The following is a 16,011-nucleotide window of genomic DNA, read 5'->3' as shown; positions in this document are numbered from 1 at the left end:
GGTGGGTGGTATAAGGTGCTTTAGTGACAAAACGGATGGCACTGTGATAAACTGCATCCAGTTTGCTGAGTAGAGTGTTGGAGGCAATTTTGTAGATGACATCGCCGAAGTCGAGGATCGGTAGGATAGTCAGTTTTACTAGGGTAAGTTTGGCGGCGTGAGTGAAGGAGGCTTTGTTGCGGAATAGAAAGACCGAAAAACCGTACAAAACCGAAAGTAAAATATGCAAAAACTAAATTAGGAACGGGAAGAGAAGTAGTGCACATAGAACATATCTACAACTTCTGAGACTGGCTTTCAGTGAGAATGACAGGTTCATAACTGACATTTCTACGTGAATTTGGTCCGTTCCCCCATAAAGTGACATATTGCAGCTTTAATGTTTCTAGTTGTAGTGCTGCCAGATCTTTGCCGGTCGTTGGAATGTTAAACAGATTAAGAATGTTCTAATAGGTGTCTAATGTTGTGTGTTTGTTTGTCTCTAGCAGACCTCCCAAGCTTCTCGGACCCCCACATCCCTCTAGTGGCTCGTGAGATAATGCAGCGAATGATCCGTCAGTTCGCTGCCGAATATACCTCAAAAAACAGCTATTCTCAGGACCCCCCCCATCACCCCCAGCCCAACGGCATCAAGGACCAAAGCCACCTCCTGCCGAGAGCGGCCTCTCCAGCCCCGGCCCCCCTCGCTCTGCCGGGGGCGTCCAGCCCCCCGTCCCCCGCCCCGGGCCTCAGCCCCGCCTCTGCCTTCGCCCCGGACAGTGGGAACGGAGCCGGTAGTAACTGTAGTGGTACCGGTGCTGCTGCCTCTGCACAGAACCCTGTCCTCAGCAAGCTTCTCATGGCCGACCAGGACTCTCCACTGGACCTCACCGTCAAGAGGCCCGACCCCACAGAGACCAAAACAGAGGGTAAGACACCACTCACACGTCCATATCGAATCAACACCTATTTACCGTATGGACAAGATAATATGGTGTTACACTACAATGAAATGCTTACCTGCAGGCTCTCTCTCTCTCAACAATGCAACAACAATAAGAAAAAGGGAAATAAGAAAACATATGCAATAAAATAAATAAGTAGAAGAGAAACCTGGACTGAAGAACTCCCCCATAACTTCAATAGAACGCCCTGTATCTCTCCTATCTCCATTTATCTTTCCTATATCTCCCTGTATCTCTCCTATCTCCATGTATAGCCTAGTGGTTAGAGCATTGGACTAGTAACTGAAAGGTTGCAAGTTCAAATCCCGAGCTGACAAGGCACAAAATCTGTCTGTCTGCCCCTGAACAGGCAGTTAACCCACTGTTCCTAGGCTGTCATTGAAAATAAGAATTTGTTCTTAACTGACTTGCCTGGTTAAATAAAGGATAAAAAAAAATCTCCATGTATCTCTCCTATCTCCATTTATCTTCCCTGTATCGCTCCTATCTCCATGTATCGCCAATATCTCCATGTATCGCCAATATCTCCCCTATATTGACTATATCTCTCCTGTATGTTGCTTATATCTCCCCTCCCCTCTCGCATATATCCTCTATATCTCCCTATAGGTCTCATATAGCTTCCCTATAGGTCTCATATAGCTTCCCTATATCTCTTCTATAGCTCCCATGTATCTCCTATGAGCCACTATATATCCTTTATATATCCCCTCTATCTCTACTATATCTCTCCTATATCTCCACTTTAACTCACTTATATATCCCCTCTATCTCTACTATATCTCTCCTATATCTCCACTTTAACTCACTTATATATCCTCTATATCTCCTCTATTACACTATATATCCTTTATATATCCTCTCTATTTCTACTATATCTCTCCTATATCTCCACTTTAACTCACTTATATATCCGCTATCTCTTCTATATCTCCTCTATTTTTCCGATATCTCCGCTGTATCTTGCTTATATATCCACTATATTGCTCCCCTATACCGCTCCCCTATATCGCTCCCCTATATCTCTACCCTATCGATCCCCTATAGATCCCCCATATCTCTTTTATATATCGCTCCTATATATCCCTTATATCTTCCCTCTATCTCCCATATATCTCCCCTATATCTCTCTTACAGTTGAAGTCGGAAGTTTACATACACTTAGGTTGGATTCATTAAAACTCGTTTTTCAACCACTCCACAAATTTCTTGTTAACAAACTATAGTTTTGTTAAGTCGGTTAGGACATCTACTTTGTGCATGTAAGTAATTTTTCCAACAATTGTTTAGACTGATTATTTCACTTATAATTCACTGTATCACAATTCCAGTGCGTCAGAAGTTCACATACACTAAGTTGACTGTACCTTTAAACAGCTTGGAAAATTCCAGAAAATGATGTCATGGCTTTAGAAGCTAATTGGAGGTGTACCTGTGGATGTATTTCAAGTCCTACCTTCAAACTCAGTGCCTCTTTGCTTGACATCTTGGGAAAATCAAAAGAAATCAGCAAAGACCTCAGGGAAAAAATGGTAGACCTCCACAAGTCTGGTTCATCCTTCGGAGCAATTTCCAAACACCTGAAGGTACCACGTACATCTGCACAAACAATAGTACGCAAGTATAAACACCAAGGGATCATGCAGCCATCTAACCGCTCAGGAAGGAGATGCGTTCTGTCTCCTAGAGATGAACGTATATTTGGTGCGAAAAGTGCAAATCATTCCCAGAACAACAGCAAAGGACTGTGTGAAGAAGCTGGAGGAAACCGGTACAAAAGAATCTATATCCACAGTAAAACGAGTCCTATATCGACATAACCTGAAAGGCCGCTCAGCAAGGAAGAAGCCACTGCTCCAAAACCACCATAAAAAAGCCAGACTACGGTTTGCAACTGCACATGGGGACAAAGATTGTACTTTTGGGGAAATGTCCTCTGGTCTGAAGAAACAAAAATGGAACTGTTGGCCATGAAAAAGTGGGATGCTTGCAAGCCGAAGAACACCATCCCAACCGTGAAGCACAGGGGTGGCAGCATCATGTTGTGGGGGTGCTTTGCTGCAGGAGGGACTGGTGCACTTCACAAAATAGATGGCATCATGAGGTAGGAAAATGATGTGGATATATTGAAGCAACATCTCAAGACATGTCAGGAAGTTAAACCTTGGTCGCAAATCCCCACAACCTGTAATTGGACCAGTAAAAGTTGTATAGAGCCAAACAGACTGGGTCAAATGAAAACTACTAGTATCCTAATTCTAACAAACAGTTGGAGGCTGAATGCCAAGTCGCGTTATGCTGAAAAATAGATTTTTGAATCTTAAAAACATTAACCCCCATGCCTTAAACTCCTTCTTGCCCTATAGACATTTGGCCTGGATGATCCTCTGTGACCATATATGGTATTATAGTGTGTTTATGTATGGCCCCCCACCCCACCCCTCCCCACAAACCCATAAACACACAAGAGAGAGAAAGTCATTTTAATATCACCACCTTGTTTTGTCGAACCAAAAAGCCCTAAAGATTAAAGAGGTCCTTCAGCTCTGTTCAGACAGACAGGTCATCAGACAGGTCATCAGACAGGTCATCACACAGGTCATCACACAGGTCATCAGACAGGTCATCAGACAGGTCATCACACAGGTCATCAGACAGGTCATCAGACAGGTCATCAGACAGGTCATCACACAGGTCATCACACAGGTCATCACACAGGTCATCACACAGGTCATCAGACAGGTCATCACACAGGTCATCAGACAGGTCATCAGACAGGTCAGCTGCACTTTGGGGATTACTAACCCGTGGAGGAGGAGGGTGTGTGTGTGTGGTTCAGTCAGTGGAAAGAGGAATATAATACTGTTATTACTCTTTAAACAAAGAGCAGAGCGGAGGGAACAGTAATGATTATTTTCACTATTTATTCATGTGATTTTCTATGTTGTATTCTCCTCCTGGAGTCCTTTTCCTTTCTCATTTACAGTGATTTATAGAGTTACACAAACATCTGTTATTGAACGACACATTTACAATGTTAATTAGATTCACTTAAAAAGTCCCAATCAATTGAAGTCAAGTTATACAGTACATACTTAGATGATCTGTGATGAACTGTGCCCTAAAACAGTGTGTCTGCGCATGTTCATCCTCAGATGGAGTCCTGGACCTCTCCACCAAGAAGGCCCACGGCAGCGTCCTCAAAACCTCTCCCAGTTACACCCTGTTGCCCACAGTGAAGGGGTAAGACACACACACACACACACACACACACACACACACACACACACACACACACACACACACACAAACCTCCGTTATAAATGATCATTGTAGTGATCAATGTGTTATTTCCCATTGGTTTCCAAGGTAATGTTACGTTACGATGTCAAGGGCTTTCAGCGTCGGAAGAGAACTAACCCTAATCCATTATCACTATGATTACAATACTTAGGTTTTCCAAGTAACTAACCCTAATTCATTATCACTATGATTACAATACTTAGGTTGTTATAAGTAACTAACCCTAATCCATTATCATTATGATTACAATACTTAGGTTTTTACAAGTAACTAACCCTAATCCATTATCACTATGATTACAATACTTAGGTTTTTATAAGTAACTAACCCTAATCCATTATCACTATGATTACAATACTTAGGTTTTTATAAGTAACTAACCCTAATCCATTATCACTATGATTACAATACTTAGGTTTTTATAAGTAACTAACCCTAATCCATTATCACTATGATTACAATACATAGGTTTTTATAAGTAACTAACCCTAATCCATTATCATTATGATTACAATACCTAGGTGTTTATAAGTAACTAACCCTAATCCATTATCATTATGATTACAGTACCTAGGTATTTATAAGTAACTAACCCTAATCCATTATCACTATGATTACAATACCTAGGTTTTTATAATTAACTAACCCTAATCCATTATCATTATGATTACAATACCTAGGTTTTTATAAGTAACTAACCCTCATTCATTATCATTATGATTACAGTACATAGGTTTTTATAAGTAACTACCCCGAAACCATTATCATTATGATTACAGTACCTAAGTTTTTATAAGTAACTAACCCGAATCCATTATCATTATGATTACAGTACCTAGGTATTTATAAGTAACTAACCCTCATCCATTATCATTATGATTACAGTATCTAGGTATTTATAAGTAACTAACCCTCATCCGTAATCCGTATGATTACGGTACCTAGGTTTTTATAAGTATGTATTTATGCTATTTGGATGTAATTCTTCATGATCTAGGAGGTCAACGTTAGACTGCATCAAAGACCTCAGGGACTATTGGTTTTCCTGTTGTCTCTCTACTATATCCAGCTCTTATTTACTTACCCACATAGTCGTGGTGGATGTTATTGATACCTGAGTGTTTTGCCTTCAAGTCATATTTGCATGATTAACACACTGTACAAACTTTGTTTTCCTGCTTTAAATTAGAATAAATTACCTGTATAACTATGGAATAGACCTTGGAATGATTAGAACACACAGAAGGTCAAAGATGGATTTGAGCGTCTCGATACATGTTGACGCCCAAAGCGATATTGTATGGTGAGGGTGGTGTGTTGTAAGACACCTCGTTGGTGTATCAGAAGCAGCGTTGGTGGTTTGGGATTCACTAATGATCAGGTCATGTAATATTAACTAAAGAGGGGGATGAGGAATTGGCTGTACCCTCCATCCACCCTCCTCCTGCTCTCCACCCCTCCTCCATCCACCCTCCTCCTGCTCTCCACCCCTCCTCCATCCACCCTCCTCCTGCTCTCTACCCCTCCTCCATCCACCCTCCTCCTGCTCTCTACACCTCCTCCATCCACCCTCCTCCTGCTCTCCACCCCTCCTCCATCCACCCTCCTCCTGCTCTCTACCCCTCCTCCATCCACCCTGCTCCTGCTCTCCACCCCTCCTCCATCCACCCTCCTCCTGCTCTCCACCCCTCCTCCATCCACCCTCCTCCTGCTCTCTACCCCTCCTCCATCCACCCTCCTCCTGCTCTCTACCCCTCCTCCATCCACCCTCCTCCTGCTCTCTACCCCTCCTCCATCCACCCTCCTCCTGCTCTCCACCCCTCCTCCATCCACCCTCCTCCTGCTCTCTACCCCTCCTCCATCCACCCTCCTCCTGCTCTCCACCCCTCCTCCATCCACCCTGCTCCTGCTCTCCACCCCTCCTCCATCCACCCTCCTCCTTCGCTCCACCCCTCCTCATCCACCCTCCTCCTTCACTCCACCCCTCCTCATCCACCCTCCTCCTTCGCTCCACCCCTCCTCCATCCACCCTCCTCCTTCACTCCACCCCTCCTCCTTCCACCCTCCTCCTTCGCTCCACCCCTCCTCCATCCACCCTCCTCCCTCGCTCCACTCCTCCATCCCTCCACACTTCCTCCGAGACCTCAGATATATTACCAAACACAGATCATCTCACTCATTTAGCTTACCCCTTTATTTTACAGTGTGGAAATTAACCTAGTATTTACTTACACAATGAAATTATAACAGTATCTTTAAAAAAATATCATGACACCATAATAACAAATACATCAATAGTTTGTTAGTTTTAGTTTCATAACAGCAAACAAGTGCCACTAGTCACCATACACCATTAACCACCACTGTGTGCAGACTACAGTTGACTAAACACGTTTTTAGACATTTTTGCAAATGTATAAAAAAAAAAACTGAACTATCATATTTACATAAGTATTCAGACCCTTTACTCAGTACTTTGTGAGGCACCTTTGGCAACGATTACAGCCTGGAGTCTTCTTGGGTATGACGCTACAAGCTTGGCCACACCTGTATTTGGGGAGTTTCTCCCATTCAGTTATTTTCCAGTCTCTCCAGAGATGTTTGATCGGGTTCAAGTCCGGGCTCTAGCTGGGCCACTCAAGGACATTCAGACACTTGTCCTAAAGTCACTCCTGCATTGTCTTGGCTGTGTGCTTAAAGTTGTTGTCCTATTGGAAGGTGAACCTTTTCCCCATTCTGAGGTCCTGAGTGCTCTGGAGCAGGTTTTCATCAAGGATCTCTTTGTACTTTGCTCCGTTCATCTTTCCCCGATCCTGACTAGTCTCCCAGTCCCTGCTTCACTGCTGGGATTGTGCCAGGTTGCCTCCAGACGTCACGCTTGTCATTCAGGCCAAAGAGTTCAATCTTGGTATCATCAGACCAGAGAATCTTGTTTCTCATGGTCTGAGAGTCTTTAGGTGCCTTTTGGAAAAGTCCAAGCTGACTTTCATGTGACTTTTACTGAGGAGTGGCTTCTGTCTGGCCACTCTACCATAATGGCCTGTTTGGTAGAATGCTGCAGAGATGGCTGTCCTTCTGGAAGGTTCTCCCATCTCCACAGAGGATCTCTGTCAGAGTGACCATCGGGTTCTTGGTCACCTCCCTGACCAAGGCCCGTCTCCCCCGATTGCTCAGTTTGGCCTGGCGACCAGCTCTCGCAAGAGTCTTCTTGGTTCTAAACTTCTTCCATTTAAGAATGATGGAGGCCATTGTGTTCTTGGGGACTTTCAATGCTGCAGAAATGCTTTGGTACCCTTCCCCAGATCTGTGCCTCGACACAATCTTGTCTCGGTGCTCTATGGACAATTCCTTCGACATAAAGGCTTGGTTTTTGCTCTGACATGCACTGTCAACTGTGGGACCTTATATAGACAGGTGTGTGCCAATCAATTAAATTTACCACTGGTGAACTCCAATCAAGTTGTTGAAACATCTCAAGGATGATCAATGGAAGCAGGATGCACCTGAGCTCAATTTTGAGTCTCATAGCAAAGGGTCTGAATACTTATGTAAATAAGGTATTTCTGTTTTTTATTTTTAATAAAAGTGAGAGAAAAAATGGTGTAAATCAATGAGGGAATTTTTTTTAATTTGATCCATTTTAACAAAATGTAGAAAAAGTCAAGGGGTCTGAATACTTTCCGAATGCACTGTATATGGTGTAGACTGTGTGGTGTAGACTGTGTGGTGTAGACTGTGTGGTGTAGACTGTGTGGTGTAGACTATTATAGACTATAAGGTGTAGACTATATGGTGTAGACTATAAGGTGTAGACTATATGGTGTAGCCATCATTACTGTGAAACCACCTTCTAACTCCCTCATCAAGTATATTCTAAATGTAATTGTAAAACATATATAAATATATAACTACTTCATCAGGGATGTGTGTGTCAAAATTTGACTTTTTGACATATAGATAACAACCTCATCAGGGTTATGCATATACTGTATGTACAGATGTCGGATCTTGATTTGAGCCAGTTTGCTACAGCAGGAAAATAATCCTGTAGCAACAGGAAATATGAATTATTTTATGGATTATAATTAATGGACATTTTTGTAGGTGTTGATATTGGAAATGACAAACTTCAGAATCCTTTTTAAAACTCAAATACACTACATGTTTGCAATTCTCAGCAACAAAAGAGTGATCAAATTAAGATCCAACGTCTGTACTTGTTTTGGACATATGCATGTCCATATGTCCATAATATTTCTTCCTTCTCAGGATTTGGTTGCTGACGTCCTAGGTGCTAAGGCTCATTCACTATCTGTCTACACTTCCCCTTCCATTCTGATTGACATATCATGGTCCTATTTAGAAGGTAGCATTGAGCTGTCACTCTGCTTGTCTGCGGGGGACTGGGATGTGTGCTTCCTGCTTAAAGGCTACTGTTGCTATGGTTACATACTGAACAGTACCCGACACCAAGGTCAGAAAAAAGTCACTTCTTTCTCAGGTAGTTCAGAAATAGAAACGTTAAGACCCGTTACGGAAATGTCATTTGGGAGCTTTAGCACGGGTTTCTTAGAAAACACTATGTTCTTTCTAGGCCGTATAGGAACAACATTCAGGCCTGATTTCAGGCCAACATAATGGAAAGGAGAAAGGGAGCTCAAAAGGACAGATTCTCTAAAATAACGAGTGGAGTAAGAAAAAAAGAGCATCCTTGTGTCGCTCAAACCTTTTTGTGACTATTTCTATACGAGACATGCCAAGGTTCATTCTCGTTTAGCTGGGAACGGAACCTCTCTGCCGTCAACTCCAACCGCAGACATTGTCTATTGTGTTGTCAGGTGAATTCTATGACACTGTTACTATGTACAGTTTATCCTATACCGTTAATTACAACCTGATCACAATGTGCTCCATTCTGCGCCCTCGATACCTTCTCAGGCAAATGAGTCTCTATCCCAGGGAGGGATTGGTATTATGATCATGGTAATTCATGCTGTGTGTCCTTGATGTTTTCCCTCCTCTCCTTGTCGTCACGGTATTTGTTAGTGTAGCAGACTGTGCGTGTGTGTGTTCTCTGTTTACTCAGTGCATGGCTCTCTATCTCTTAAACAGCATTAAGATTCAATAACATTTAAATCACTTTTTTTAACGTGGTAAAATAAAGTTGCTTGGTTGTTTTTGAACCAAATTGAATTTAAAATGTCCATGTAAATGGATAGTTACGCTTCATGCAAGACGGGGACAAAGAAACAACAAGGTATTGCAGTTCAGTTTAAATAAGTTTTCTCTGCGTGAAACAAAAATGATTTGAATGAAATTGAGTTTGAAAAAGACGGACACTAAATGAAGCGTTTGACACGAGTAAGTTAGCTCTAATTACCTATATGAAATTGACTCACTCTGTCACAACATGCATGTTCTACACATGGTCCAAAAAATATAGGAAATTAGTGTTAATTGTCTCTTTCTCTCTGTGTCTCATGAGCACCTTAATTGTTGAAGATAGGAGCTAACGTGCTGTAATGAGTGGAACATAGCTCCGGCTACGTCCACTTTGCACAGTAAATATAATTCATCAGACACCGATGCATCCCAAATAGCTCCCCATTCCCTTTGTAGTGCACTACGGGTCCTGGTCAGAAGTAGTGCACTCCATAGGGATTAAGGTGCCATTTGGGATGCAGGCAGCCACTCTCTCCCATGTGATGAGACCATATGGAACAGCTAACGAGTCATAATCCGTATGATGGCAACTACTTTGTCAAGCTGTATAACTAGCTAATAGCTAACACAAGTTTACAGCCAAAACATTTTCTCAAATGGGCTTTTTGCTCAAATGTAATGAATTGAAATGGAGATTGAACGCCCACCCTCACGCCAGGAAGTAAATTGAATTTCAAATAAAGGTACTGTCTCTAAACTGAAGGGACTATATAAGTAGTTATTTGTGTCCTATACTATATCTAGTAATCATGAAATTAAAGGGGCGGTTGAAACAATCACAAAGAGATTCTCCCCGACCCTGAGAAATGTAACCACTCTCAAATTCATAGACGGAGCTACAGATGTATGATCATAATTTGACCTACAGTGCATTCGGAAAGTATTCAGACCCCCTGACATTTTCCACATTTTGTTACGTGGATCACATAATGTTTGATGAGGAACAATGTACACACAATACACCATAATCACAAAGGGAAAACCGGATTTTAAACATATTTGGAAATGTATTAAAAATAAACAACATAAATACCTTATTTACATAATTATTCAGACTCTTTGCTATGAGCTCAGGTGCATCCTGTTTCCATTGATCATCCTTGAGATGTTTTTACAACTTGATTGGAGTCCATCTGTGGTAAATTCAATTGATTGGACATGATTTGGAAAGGCACACACCTGTCTATATAAGGTCCCACAGTTGTCAGAGCAAAAACCAAGCCATGAGGTCGAAGAAATTGTCCATAGAGCTCAGAGACAGGATTGTGTCAAGGCACAGGTCTGGGGAAGGCCAACAAAACATGTCTGCAGCATTGAAGGTTCCCAAGAACACCGTGGCCTCCATCATTCTTATCTCCTCATCTACACTTATCTCCCTCACTAGCTTTAAGCACCAACTGTCAGAGCTGCTCACAGATTACTGCACCTGTACATAGCCCACCTATAATTTAGCCCAAACAACTACCTCTTTCCCTACTGTATTTAATTAATTTATTTATTTTGCTCCTTTGCACCCCATTATTTTTATTTCTACTTTGCACATTCTTCCATTGCAAATCTACCATTCCAGTGTTTTACTTGCTATATTGTATTTACTTTGCCACCATGGCCTTTTTTGCCTTTACCTCCCTTATCTCACCTCATTTGCTCACATCGTATATAGACTTCTTAATACTGTATTATTGACTGTATGTTTGTTTTACTCCATGTGCAACTCTGTGTCGTTGTATGTGTCAAACTGATTTGCTTTATCTTGGCCAGCTCGCAATTGTAAATGAGAACTTGTTTTCAACTTGCCTACCTGGTTAAATAAAGGTGAAATAAAAAAATAAAAATAAATGGAAGAAGTTTGGAACCACTAAGACTCTTCCTAGAGCTGGCCACCAGGTAAAACTGAGCAATCAGGGGAGAAGGACCTTGGTCAGGGAGGTGACCAAGAACCCGACGGTGACTCTGACAGAGCTCCAGAGTTCCTCTGTAGAGATGGTTGTCCTTCTGGAAGGTTTTCCCATCTCTGCAGCACTCTACCAATCAGGCCTTTATGGTAGAGAGGCCAGACAGAAGCCACTCCTCCGTAAAAGGCACATGACAGGCCACTTGGAGTTTGCCAAAAGGCACCTAAAGCACTCTCAAACCATGAGAAACAAGATTCTCTGGTCTGATGGAACCAAGATTGAACTCTTTGGCTTGAATGCCAAGCGTCACACCCAGAGGAAACCTTGCACCATCTCTACGATGAAGCATGGTGGTGGCAGGATCATGCTTTGTGGATGTTTTTCAGCACCAGGAACTAGGAGACTAGTCAGGATCGAGGGAAAGATGAACGGAGCAAGTACAGAGAGATCCTTGATGAAAACCTGCTCCAGAGCACCCAGGACCTGAGACTGGGGCGAAGGTTCACCTACCAACAGGACAATGACCCTAAGCAGACAGCCAAGACAATGCTTTGGGACAAGTCTCTGAATGTCCTTGAGTGGCCCAGCCAGAGCCCGGACTTGAACCCAATCAAACATCTCTGGAGAGACCTAAAAATGGCTGTGCAGTGACACACCCCATCCAACCTAACAGATCTTGAGAGGATCTGCAGAGAAGAATGGGAGAAACTCCCCAAATACAGGTGTGCCAAGATTGTAGCGTCATACCCAATAAGACTCAAGGCTGTAATCGCTGCCAAAGGTGCTTCAACAGAGTACTGAGTAAAGGGTCTGAATACTTATGTAAATGTGATATTTCAGTTTATTATACTTTCCAAAAGCAAAAAAATTCTCAGCAAAAAAAGAGTGATCAAATTAAGATCCTACATCTGTATGGATGCACGGACTGACCATCCATGATATCAGACTTATCATTTTATGCATGTTTCGAGGCCATGTAGTGTTTGTTTACATTTTTTTTTTTTTTACAAACATGGGAGTATTACAAGCCTACATTTTGGGTTCTGATGGGGTACAATTATCCTGATGAGGCATTTTATAAATGATATTCTTCAAGAATCAGTGGGTACCTCTAATTCAGGAGTCCAGAAATGGATGTAGCAACTGCAGATTGCCTCTTTAAAGTGTGGGAGATGATTTATAATTTAGATGTGGCATGTTTACGGTTACATGTTTACTGTTATACGTTTACTGTTATATGTTTACTGCCGAAGAGTTTTGCTGAAAAAAATCCCCCCTAAACAATGACATATTATGGAAGAAAGTTCAACTTTAAAAACACAAGGTAATATTCTTTAAAAACCAAGCGGTACTTTTTGTTTGTTGACATTAACAGTCAGCAGTGTAGAGTAGTGTAATTTTAACGTGTAGTTTTTGGTTCATTACTATTCGACTGATTTGAATACTTCCAAGTTAACACCCCTCTCTTCTCTTTTCCCTCCAATCAGGCGTGCCCTGAGAGTTGAGCGCTCCTTTCGGGACGTGGAGGATGATGACATGCTGCCGAGAAGCTTACAGGACGAGCTGAGGGACAGCTACGTCAGTTCCGCCCCCCTCAAGCCCCCATTGGCCCATTCGCTGCTTATAAAGGAGGAGCTCCTCAGCCAGAAGCACCGCCTCCTCGGCCAGCCTCCCGCTCTCTCATTGGCTAGTCTGGAGGCGGCGGGGCTTCTCAACCACAGGAACAAAGGGAACCACGTGGAGCCCCACCCCCTCCTGGCACGGGATGGCTCTCCGTGGGGTTCCTCCAGTGGTAAAGCCCACCACCACCAACTGGACAGCCTGCTGAGGCTGAAGCAGGCCAGCGCCATCCTCTCAGACCTCCAAGACCTGCCTCTGTTCTTGGACAACCACCACCACGGGGCGTTCTCCTCCAAGAGCTCCTCCGGAGGTGGCCTCCGCCACCACCATGGCTCCACCAAGACCCACCATGAGGTGGTGGTGAAGAGGGAGCCGGGAGGCCACCACTCCCCGCCCGTGGACCTGAAGATCCCCCAGGTGAGGGGCATGGACCTGTCATGGGACTCCCACGCCTCAGACCTGTACGGGTACGGGGCCATGGTGGTGGGCGCCGGGGGCCACGGTGGGGTGGAGAATGCTTTGAGCAGGAAGCTGAGGGTCATCCTGCCCAAGCAGAACCGGCGTGCCGGTAGCCTGAGAGGCAGCCTGGGAGGTTTTCTGGATGGGGCGGCAGACTACTGGAGCTCCGACGTGGACCAGGGGACCTCCGGGCAACCATACCCGACCTCCGACCCCGAGGGCGACCCGTGCTCTAAGCAGCCCAGGAAGAAGAGGGGGCGATACCGCCAGTACAACAGCCAGATCTTAGAAGAGGCCATCGGCATGGTGATGGGCGGGAAGATGAGCGTATCCAAGGCCCAGAACATGTACGGGATCCCTCACAGCACACTGGAGTACAAGGTGAAGGAGCGACTGGGCACACTGAAGAACCCTCCTAAGAAGAAGCTCAAATTGACCTTGAGGATGGGAGGACAGGATTCCGCCGCCGAGTCAGAGACTACACCAACCGCGACGCCGCGAGAGGTTGCACCACCGGATGCCGCCGATCTGAACCACGAGCAAAAAATGAAAATGGAATTTGAAGATTAACTGAGAAACAACGATGACGCCGAATCCTCCCTTTCCTTATATATGTATAAAAACATCTTAACATTAAGACTAAAGTAACTGGAAACAAATGGAGCTTTATTTGTGCCAATTTGCTGTTGCAGTATCTGGGTGAGCACAAGCGCAGGGATATGAGGAGGATTCTAAAACAAGCTGGAGATGAAAACTAAACCAATCGGCTGGTTCTGCGGTTGTCGTTTTGACACTGCACATTTGTTTAGCTTTTATATCAAGCGGCGAAACAAATGTGTCAAAAGCCACAAGTGATGTGACAGTTATTAATTACAGTTTGTAAAGCATGTTGATTATCCCCCCAAAACCCTAACTCCCCCTATTCTGAACTTGATACACTGACCCTGCATTGGTTTTAAATGCAGTCTGGGCTGCGGAATATCTCAACTTTGGGGAAAATTAGAGGGGGTTAAAAATGAACCCTTTTGAACATACTATTATGGTCCCCCCTCTCTCATTTAAGTACTAGTACCAATTGGTAAGTGAACTGTCTCCTATGTTTTGAACCAACTCTAAAACTAGTAATGTCCCAGGAAGCTCTCTCACCAGGAAGCTGAATCAAAACCGCATTATTTCGATCGCCAGGTAGCCATTTCTCTTTAACAAACGCAAAACTTTCTTTCCTCCTTCGATATTCTGCTACTCTTTAAAAGTAAACGAAAGCAACATTGGCTGTGTCCTTTTTAAGGTAAAGACACAAAATAGTCAATCAGGGATGCATGTTCGTAAGTTTTAGTAAATAACTACTACGTTTTAGAATGTTTTGTTTGTTTGTTTTATCTTCTTTTGTTTGGCTTTCTTTTGCACTACACTTTCAGTCTGGTGCTCACCGGCGCCGCCCAGTGGTGACAGACCAGGTTACCTCGGCATTGCTGTCCTAGCATCATGCACTTAAGGTCTGTCATAATCCCCGGCCAACTGCGCTCCAGGTACAAGTTACCCGTAGCCACAGATCTAGGATCAGTTTACCCTGCCTTAACAATTAGGGGGGAAACCTCAAAACTGACCTGAGATCAGCATGTAGGGGCAATTTTATATCTCTGCTGCTCTCCTGGAGAGAGCTCCTCAACCTCAACGGTGGTAGGTAAATGTTGCCTCTAACCACTGGTCCATAGTCAGATGTCTTTTTTTATCCCCTTATTGCTAAGGTTTGGATTGGGGCTTGGTGATCTGATCCTAGTTCAGTGGTTGAGCGCAACTTCTACCTCAATCACCTGCAACAAGTGCATCTGTTCCCAATCCCGATCCTAGGGAGCTGTAGCCATCTCTGGTTTTCATTCCAACCAATGACCTCATGCATATGCGCTCAGCTAATTAGTGGGCGGGGTTCTCCTAACACTATGACATCACATGGAGTGATAACCACATGCATTGTAGCTCTCCAAGACCAGGAAGTGGAAACATTGCTGCTACAACTATATTATCCTGTACTGAGCGAAGGTTTTACCAGCCTTACTGTCTCTAAACACTAAACATTTCATAAGGTTTTCTGTTTTAGAATTCTAACTAAGTAAAAGCTTCTTAGTTGATGAGTTTTGAAATGGCTCCTCTCACTCCCATGTGGTTTTAAAATGTTCAAAGGTAGTTTCAAAGGCAGTTTATTACGACAATGTGCATTTATACTTGGGGGGGGGGGCATTTAACAGTGAGAGGGGATGTGTTCGGTTGGGAGGGATTAGGGGATAATATAATATAAATATTATAATGACACTGAACTTAAAGCCAATCCGCATTTCTGGATGATTTTGTTCCTCATTTTTAACTCAGGGTACCTGAGACGGGAATCTCTTGACGAAGCCATGATTCTAAAACACGGACGTGTTTCCTTTATCCTGCAGGACCTAAAAGTGAAGGGCAGGACATGACTTCTCTCACTCTGCTACTTCTGACGGGGGGCGGAGCTTACAGCCCGGCTAGGTGGGTGTGGCTTAGCAGTGCCACGCCCCGTAGACCGTGGTGAATCATGA

General features: G+C 43.6%; 1 protein-coding gene across 2 annotated transcripts in view; it reads left to right on the top strand.

Annotated features, from left to right (window-relative positions):
- lcor (ligand dependent nuclear receptor corepressor) overlaps window positions 1-15,672 on the top strand; it is an 83,036-nt gene extending 67,364 nt beyond the window's left edge. Inside the window, exons 5-7 of one of the 2 annotated variants that reach the window (XM_064961269.1) lie at window positions 489-908; window positions 4,100-4,187; window positions 12,853-15,672. In XM_064961269.1, coding sequence (XP_064817341.1) covers window positions 489-908; window positions 4,100-4,187; window positions 12,853-14,014 — 1,670 coding nt within the window. In that variant the 3' untranslated portion in view covers window positions 14,015-15,672. Of the gene's footprint in view, window positions 1-485; window positions 909-4,099; window positions 4,188-12,852 lie in introns of both variants that reach the window. The other variant, XM_064961263.1, reaches the window with a different exon arrangement.
- The last annotated feature ends 339 nt before the right edge of the window (window positions 15,673-16,011 follow it).

Source organism: Oncorhynchus masou, chromosome 5 (genome assembly GCF_036934945.1).
Source record: "Oncorhynchus masou masou isolate Uvic2021 chromosome 5, UVic_Omas_1.1, whole genome shotgun sequence".
Classification (NCBI taxonomy): Eukaryota; Metazoa; Chordata; class Actinopteri; order Salmoniformes; family Salmonidae; genus Oncorhynchus; species Oncorhynchus masou.
This window is presented reverse-complemented; position numbering and strand designations above follow the sequence as displayed.